The sequence below is a fragment of the Cebus imitator genome, unplaced genomic scaffold, assembly GCF_001604975.1.
Source record: "Cebus imitator isolate Cc_AM_T3 unplaced genomic scaffold, Cebus_imitator-1.0 Scaffold104, whole genome shotgun sequence".
NCBI lineage: Eukaryota > Metazoa > Chordata > Mammalia > Primates > Cebidae > Cebus > Cebus imitator.
The window spans coordinates 5,640,027-5,649,194 of record NW_016107419.1 but is presented as its reverse complement, the minus strand read 5'-3'; the positions used below and the strand labels follow the sequence as shown (position 1 = coordinate 5,649,194).

The following is a 9,168-nucleotide window of genomic DNA, read 5'->3' as shown; positions in this document are numbered from 1 at the left end:
AAACAAACAAACAAAAAAAAAGGAATGTAATCAATCACTCGTTTATGGTTTGTGTTTTTGTATGTTACCAGATATATTTTTAAATTTGAGATCATAAAGACATAGAAGCTTTACAGTTTTGCTTTTTACATTTTGAACTATGGTAGAACTGGAATTTATTTTGTGTGTGGAATGGGGATAGGGTTCTTATTTTTAGTCAGCTACTAATACTGCATTTTATGGGTTGGTTACTTTGCAGCCACCCTTGATCTTCTTCATGTTATTCCACAATGTCTTGGCTATCATTGTATTTTTACTTTTTGATAGGAATTTTAGGATGAGCCTGTAAAGTTCTGTTAGTTTTGTGTTTGTGTGTATTTGGTTTGTTTGTTGGTATGTTTGTTTTTAGAGACAAGGTCTTGCTGGGTTGCCCAGGCTAGAGTGCAATGACTGTTCACAGGAGCAATCATGGTGCACTATAGCCTGGAAGTCCTGGGCTCAAGTGATCCTCCCACCTCACCTTCCTAAGCAGCTGGGACTATGGTGTACATCATGGTGCCCAGCCTGGTTCTATTAGAATTTTCATTGGAATTATACACAAAAAGATATGTGGAGTCTTTATTATACTTTTCAGTAGCATAAAAGTGGAAACAAAGTAAAAATAAACTGATTTATTTACACAACAGAAAAATGAATGACATATGGCAACTATAAGTAAATCTTAAAAACATAATGTTAATTGAAAAAAACCTTTTTTTTAAAGATGGAGTCTTGCTCTGTGGCCCCATCTGGAGTTCAGTGGCTTGATCTCATCTCACTACAACCTGCACCTCCCAGGTTCAAGCGATTCTCCTGCCTTAGCCTCCTGAGTACCTAAGACTATAGGTGTGTACCACCGCACCCAGCTAATTTTTGTGTTTTTAGTAGAGATGGGGTTTCTCCATGTTAGCCAGGCTGGTCTTGAGCTCCTGACCTCAGGCGATCTACCTACCTCAGCCTCCTGCAGTGCTGGGATTACAGGCGTAATAAAGGATGCATGTAAGCCAGGCATGATGGTACATGCCGGTAGTCTCAGCTACTCAGGAGGCTGAAGTAGGAGGGTCACTCTAGCTGAGGAGTTAAGGGCCAACCTGGACAACATAATGAGGCTCCATCTAAAAAAACAAAAAGGATACATAAAGTATGATGCCTTTTAAGTAAACTTTTAAACACAAAAAATAATAGCATGTGTTATTATTGAATACATACATTATTGTGAAAGTATAAGACCATAGCTAGCAGTTATTCTCACTGGCTTGAGAAAAGTAGTCATGGAAGGAGGAGCAAGAATTAGTGCCATAACGAAGTTTTAGATTTTTTAAGGAAAAAATTGGTTGGGTGCTGAGGCTTACGCCTGTAATCCTGTCACTTGTGGGGGCCAAGGTGGGCAAATTGCCTGAGCTCTTGGGAGTTCACTACCAACCTGGGCAACATGGTGAAACCCCATCTCTACTAAAATACAAAAAATTAGCCAGGCATGGTGGTGCACACCTGTAGTCCCGGCTACTCAGGAGGCTGAGGCGGGAGAGCCACTTGAACCCAGAAGTCGGAGGTTGCAGTGAGCCGGTATCATGCCACTGTACCCCAGCCTGGGCAACAGAGTGAGACACTGAATTTAAAAAAAATAAAAGAGAGATACTTAAGAAAATCAGAAATGTTAATGTCCATCTTAGAAAAGGGTAAATGTGTATTGGTATTTATTTTAATCACACATACACATATATTTTTCTTTTAAAATATTTATGATTGAATTATAAAAAGATACAAATTAGGCTGCAAACTTCTTATGATCAGCCCTATGACCTATCAGTTTTACTCCCAGGAAAAATAAGAACATTGGTAACAAAATATTGATAACACAGCAGCAGGAGTGAATCTCTAAAAATGTTGTTAGATTATTTTGTTAACAAAATGTTAGTCACAAACAAGTAGATACTATATATGTGATTCTATTTATATGAAGTTCAAGAATAGGCAAAATTAATCTGTGCAGATAAAAATTAGAAAGTTGTTGCCTTGGCCGGGCGCGGTGGCTCAAGCCTGTAATCCCAGCACTTTGGGAGGCCGAGGCAGGTGGATCACAAGATCAAGAGATCAAGACCATCCTGGTCAACATGGTGAAACCCCGTCTCTACTAAAAATACAAAAAATTAGCTGGGCATGGTGGTGCGTGCCTGTAGTCCCAGCTACTTAGGAGGCTGAGGCAGGAGAATTGCCTGAACCCGGGAGGCGGAGGTTGCGGTGAGCCGAGATCGTGCCATTGCACTCCAGCCTGGGTAACAAGAGCGAAACTCCATCTCAAAAAAAAAAAAAAAAAAAAAAAAAAAAAAAGAAAGTTGTTGCCTTAGAGTGTAGGGAACTGACTGAAAAAGGGTACAAAGGAACTTTCAGATTGATGGAAATGGTCTATATCTTGCTACAGAAAAAAGAGAAAATATATTGGAAGCTAACCTCTTTTATTTCTCCTGAAACTGTCTGCTTTAGGCGGTGCTTTCTACACAGCAGAGACTAGTGAAAATGCAAAATTGCATTATTACAACTCTTGGGCGCTTATCCTCCATGCTACGGCATTGTGGCTTACAAGCACGGGCTTTGTTGTTGCTGACCCAGATGAAGGAGCATCTAATCTCTCCAGGCCTGTAACACCAACTTCCATGTGTCAAGGTTCATCATCTGGGGCTACCATAAAGTCCCCTGAGGATGTCTACACTGATAGATTCCATCTTATTTTAGGTCAGTTAAACCACTTATACAACCCTTGGGGGGTTATTCTTTAATTTTGCCTTACTTTATTTTTAGAGACAGGATCTTATTTTGTTGCCCAGGCTGGAGTAAAGTGGCATGATCATAGCTCACTGCAGCCTCCAACTCATGAGCTGTAGTAATCCTCACACCTTAGCCTCCTGAGTAGCTAGAATTGTAGGCATATACCACCACACCTAGCTAATTATTTTTTGTAGGGACAGGATTTTGCTATGTTGCCCAGACTGGTCTCGTTCTCCTGGCCTGATCCACCCACCTTAGCCTCCCACTTGCTGGGATTGCCAGTGAGCCACCATGCCTGGGAACTTCTGTCTCTCTAGGTATATATAAAATATCAGTATACTGAGAGGTTTTCCCCCTTGTTGTCAAAGATTGGAAGGGTCTAGAAAACATGCTTAATATTGCAAGCAAGTATTAAAGATAAAAATAAGATTTTTAGATTTATGATGCTTAATTAGCTCATTTTTTAGCCTTCTTGGAACTTTATTTTAAACGTGAGATATATTTCTAAGATAATTCAGTGAGCTTATAGAATAAATGGGATACATTTTTTAACATACTTAACCTATTTCTGAGGAAACAAACTATATGACCATTACTTCTCAAGAAGTTATTGATTAAATGAAATATAAGGTTTTAAAAGTAAATGATTAAATTAAGTAAGATTATGGTTCCTGGGTTTCTATTATTCATTCCCAGGCCAGGCATGACCAGATTCCTGTATCTTGAGCATATTAAAAACTTGTTTTCAGTTGCCATAGGATGAGAGCTTTTTAAAAACAAACTTTTATAGAATGAAGGATTGCAGATTTAGTATGAGCATAAGCTATTCAATTCAACTGAGTTCAGATTTTTGATGCACCTAATTTTGACTGACCTTGAACAAATTAAATTACTTAAGCTCACAATTACTGTCAATTAAAAATAAAGATATAAATTAGTTTAGGTCTCTGCTCATTTATCTCAGAATTAATGTTAATAATAGTGCCTACTTTTCAACTATTACGAGAATTTAATAAAAAGATGTATGTAAAAGCACAGTGGCTGATACGTGACAGTCATTCAATTAATTTTAGCCAAAATAAAGTTAGGAACTCCATATGTTTTCTGGTGCAATTTTATTGTAATTTTTGCAGCTTTGAACTGTTTCATAGCAACTAAGCAACTAGTGCACAGGCCTTGTTTAGATTATTATTTTTGTACATGTAGATAGAAACAAACTATTAAGTGACTTGCTTTGTCATTTAATTGTTTAGTCTTAAATTCATTGTGATTGGCTGGTCCGAGTGCAGTGGTGTTTACAACTAATTGATCACAGCCAGTTAACAGATTTCTTTGTTCCTTTTCCATTCCCACTGCTTCACTTGACTAGCCTTAAAAAAATAAAAAAAAAATAAATTCATTGTGATTTATTTGCATTACCGCCTTACTGTTTGTTTATATATCTTACCAAAATAATAGATTAATTACTTAATTTCATAAACTAATAATTTGAAAGAAGCCTCCTTCTCTTTTTTGGTTTCCACAGGAATCAGCGTGGAATTTCTATGTTCCTTACGTTCAGACGCAACCATGGAAAGCATAACTGCTTGTTTACATGCATTGCAGGCACTTCTAGATGTACCTTGGCCCAGATCAAAAATCGGCAGTGATCAGGTGATTTCTCCGTTTTTTTGTTTTTTGTTTTTTTTTTTTTTTTTTTTTTTTTTTTTTTTTTTTTTTTTTTTTTTTTTGTAAGGATTCTGCAGACTTTAAGGAAGATAAACATGTTCAGGTTTCTATAGTTAACGAAAGTAAACTATAATTTTTTAAAACAGAAATTTTTTTAAAAACTGTACAGCCGCACAACTAGGCCTTTGAACCAGAATGCCATAGCATATGTGTTTACCCAGAAGTATTCATGCCTCTGACTCTGCCACATTTCTGTCTCTGCTTCTTTCTGCAATGATGGGAAGGTTCTGTGCTGCATTGTCCAGGACAGTAGCCACTAGTTACATGTGACATTTATTCTTTGTTTCTTTTTGCTTCTGCATAGCCTGCTCTTTGTATATATACCTATATCTTATATTCCATTCCCCAAGAGAGAATCTAATGGGTTGATGTACTTAATGTCCACTACACAATACTCCAATTGGCTGAGTTCTCCCTCCAGGTCTTTTTAAGAGATTGCTTACTAGCTTATAGATGGAGTCAGGCACTAATATCCAACTTGGATGTGGCCAAAGGAAAAGGATTCCTGTACAAAGTATGGTACTCCTTTGACTGCTTTTCTCAAGGACAAGTATGCATTGGGCAGATACTCTTATATCATCTTTTATCCAGTATATTACTTTTGTTATTGATACTTGGATGTTAAGATAAATGAGTAGTATGATTTCCTCTCCACAGACTATCTATTGTTTAAGTGTTTAATACCAACTTTTATTAGGTTTAAGGCATTAATCAGGTTCCTGACTTGGATTGGACTTGAATAAATCTTAAACCCTTTGTGCTTGTTTTCTCTGTTAAAACAAGTATTATAATGACAGATCTACTTTATTATTTTCAAAGATGAAAGAAAGCAACCAAGACTCATCAATATAAAAGAGAAGAGAAAATGGAATATTTCTCTAGTGTATTTTATGCTTTGTGTAGTCATTCTATGCTTATTTACTCACAATTACTTTAAAGTCATATTTTCCCTCGTTATTTATTACTAGAAAATACTCTTAATAATATAAATCTGTGAATCTACATGTCAGTCATTTATTCTTTTAGCCAAATTTCCCATCTTGTTTTAGAAATTTCCTTTTCTGTTTTGTGTGAAAATGATCTTTTGTTGTAACACCATTTCCCACAAGATTTGACAAAAAGCAATCTGGAGCTGATTTTTTTTTTTTTTAATTTTTATTTATTTATTTTTGAGACAAAGTCTTCTTGTTACCCAGGCTGGAGTACAGTGGCACAATCTCAGCTCACTGCAATCTCTGCACTCTCCTGCCCCCCAGGTTCAGGTGATTCTCCTGCCTCAGTCTCCTGAGCAGCTGGGATTACAGACACCTGCCACCACGCCCGGGTAATTTCTGTATTATTAGTAGAGACAGGGTTTCACCATGTTGGCCAGACTTGGTCTCGAACTCCTGGTCTCAAGTGATCCACCAACCTCTGCCTCCCAAAGTGCTGGGATTATAGGTGTAAGCCACCACACCCGGCCTCTGGAGTTGATTTAAAATGGAGCAAGTGCTACTTAACTTTATTGCACTAACACTTGTTTTTTTGTGAACAATTTGTTACATTCTCTTTTTCTGAATTTTGTCATGGCATTTAGCATTGTATTTTTTACAGAAGAAATGTATAATTTCTAATACAGTGACCTCTACATATTTTCTGTGATAGGACTTGGGTATAGAATTGCTGAATGTTCTACATCGAGTAATTTTGACCAGAGAATCACCTTCTATTCAATTGGCTTCACTTGAAGTGGTAAGGCAGATTATCTGTGCCGCTCAAGAACATGTGAAGGAAAAAAGACGAAGTGCAGAAGGTAAATGTTAACCTTTAATGCCAAGTTAACCAAACAGCATCATTCTTTTGTGAAGTATTATTTAATGTGTCTATATGGTTTTGGTAATCTTTTGTGTGTGGTACAAATAAAACATGTCTAGGCATGGCCTTATTTTACTTTCTGTGCTCTACATTTAGAGGAACTTACCTAGTAATAAACTATAGAAATGATCCCTGAAAGTACAGTCTTTATGCATGGCTTTATTTATTTATTTTGGGACACAGGGTCTTACTCAGGTTGCCCAGGCTTGAGTGCAGTGGCACAATCTTGGCTCATTGCATCCTCAGCCTTATAGGCTCAGGCAATTCTCCCACCTTAGCCTCCTGAGTAGTTGAGACTACAGGCACACGTCACCATACCTGGCTAAGTTTTTGTATTTTTTAGTAGAGACAGGGTGTGGCCATGTTGCCCAGCCTAGTCTCTCAAACTCCTGTACTAAGGCAATCCACCCACCTCGGCCTCCCAAAGTGCTGGGATTACAGGCATGAGCCACCATGCCTGACCTGGCATGGCTTTAAATCCTCTCATTCACCTCTATGTTAGTTTAGATATTGTCAGTATTTAAACTACTATTCTTTTGGGGAAATGAGAATTTTAACAAAACCTGGAAGGAATAAATCCCCTTATACTACTAAAGTACTTGCTTTAGCTGTGTTTACCAATGTGCATGGAAAGAACTTACATTTGCAGATTGTTCATTTACAAGTCTAATATGGTATTGAATAGTTTACCACTTAAGATTATAGTTGACTACATATTATAGAAAACCCAATATAACAATGGATTTAAACCCCAAAGATTTATTTGCTCATCTGAAAAGGCAGCCAGAGGTAGGCAGTCTAGGGCTGGTATGGCACCTTCTTAAAGATGTTAAGGACGTACGTTTCTTTCTGCCAAGTCACCATCGATACCTAAAGTCACAAGGTAATTTCTGGAGCTCTAGCTATCAGGTTTACAGTCTTAATAGCAAGAAGGAGTTAACCAGGCAATATTGTAAGGGTGACAGAATTAAAAAGACTTCTTTTGACCCATTGCAATAAGAAGTCATAATAAAGATGATTACTTTTACCTTCATAACTTCTTTCTCTCTGAGTCTTTAACACCCAAAATTTAGTCATTAAATGTATTTCCTGGCTGAGTGTGGTGGCTCACGCCTATAATCCCAGCACTTTGGGAGGCCAAGGCGGGTGGATCATTTGAGATCAAGAGTTCAAGACCAGCCTGGTCAACGTGATGAAACCTCGTATCTACTAAAAATACAAAAATGAGCCGAGCATGATGGTGTGCGCCTGTAATCCTAGCAACTTGGGTGGCTGAGGCAGGAGAATTGCTTGAACCCAGGAGGCAGTGAGCCAAGATCACACCACTGCACTCCAGCCTGGGTGACAGAGTGAGACTCCATCTCATAAAAATTAAAATAAAATAAATATATTTCCTGTAACAGGATTTAACTGAATTGCCATCTACCAGAAGCAAAGCAAGCATAAAGTATTTATTAAACACTATTCTTTCTGTCTTTTAGTTGATGATGGAGCTGCTGAAAAGGAAACTCTGCCAGAGTTTGGAGAGGGAAAGGACACCGGAGGACTTGTGCCTGGGAAGTCTTTGGTGTTTGCAACACTGGAATTGTGTGTATGCATTCTAGTTAGACAGCTCCCGGAACTAAATCCTAAATTGACAGGTAGTCCAGGAGTAAAAGCTACAAAGCCACAGATGCTATCAGAGGATGGAAGTAGATTGGTTTCAGCTGCGTTGGTTATCCTTTCTGAACTTCCTGCAGTGTGCTCTCCTGAAGGTATGCTGTGGTATGTGATTGATTTACTTTACCAAGAAGAGAAATGGTTGTAATGGATAATGGAGTCTAGCTGCTTTCTTTTTAAATGAATGCTGATCCAAACATTTGATTATTGTCCTTAATCCTCTAAGATTAGGATTACATTTTAATAAATTGTTTACTAAAAGAGTGAAAATATAGAGGGCTAGGCGTGGTGGCTCACACTTGTAATCCCTACACTTTGGGAGGCCGTGTTGGGTGGATCACTTGAGGTTGGGAGTTATAGACCAGCCTGACTAACATGGTGAAACTCCATCTCTACTAAAAATACAAAATTAGCCAGGCATGGTGGCACATGTCTATAATCCCAGCTAGTCAGGCTAAGGCAGAAGAATCACTTGAACCCAGGAGGTGGAGTTTGCAGTGAGCCAAGATAGCACCATTGCACTTCAGCATGGGTGACGAGTGAAATTACGTCTTTAAAAAAAAAAAGAGTGAAAAGATAGAGACAGCAAATATTATCAATAGATACGCTCTTCTATGATTGACAGTACTTCTGACCAGTCAGTGGCCGTTATTAACGCTTGGGCATGTTTTGGCATACAATTTCTGACAGATTTTCCAGCCTCAGTGATGGCAGAAGTTTGTCATTATATCTAGTTCTGTTTGGAATTGATTTCATACTCATTTTTTCTTGTTGTTTGACACAAGTACTTCCTCTTGTCACCTAGGCTGTAGTGCAGTAGGACAATCATAGTTCACTGTAACCTCAAACTCCAGGGCTCAAACAATCCTCCTGTCTTAGCTTCCTGAGTAGTTAGGGCTCAGGCCTGTGCCATCATACCTAGATTTTTTAAAAAATTTTTTGTAGAGTTGGGATCTTGCTATGTTGTCCAGGCTGGTCCTGAACTCCTGGCCTCAGGTGATCCTCCCTCATTGGCATCCCAAAGTGCTGGAACTACAGGTGTGAGCCACCATGCCCAGCAAGTCCATACTCTTTCACATAGCATTTAAGGCTCTCTGTGTGGCTCTGCTAAGTTGTTACCTTTTCTTTTTTTTTTTTTTTTTT

At 38.2% G+C, this 9,168-nt stretch overlaps 1 protein-coding gene and 1 pseudogene across 6 annotated transcripts in view; one reads left to right on the top strand and one right to left on the bottom strand.

Annotated features, from left to right (window-relative positions):
• HEATR5A (HEAT repeat containing 5A) overlaps window positions 1-9,168 on the top strand; it is a 131,744-nt gene that overhangs the window by 109,048 nt on the left and 13,528 nt on the right. For all 6 annotated transcript variants that reach the window (XM_017537605.2, XM_017537606.2, XM_017537609.2 and 3 more), the window contains 4 exons: window positions 2,503-2,751; window positions 4,310-4,437; window positions 6,157-6,304; window positions 7,848-8,120. In XM_017537605.2, coding sequence (XP_017393094.1) covers window positions 2,503-2,751; window positions 4,310-4,437; window positions 6,157-6,304; window positions 7,848-8,120 — 798 coding nt within the window. The remainder of the gene's footprint in view (window positions 1-2,502; window positions 2,752-4,309; window positions 4,438-6,156; window positions 6,305-7,847; window positions 8,121-9,168) is intronic.
• LOC119472568 lies at window positions 6,436-6,514 on the bottom strand (annotated as a pseudogene).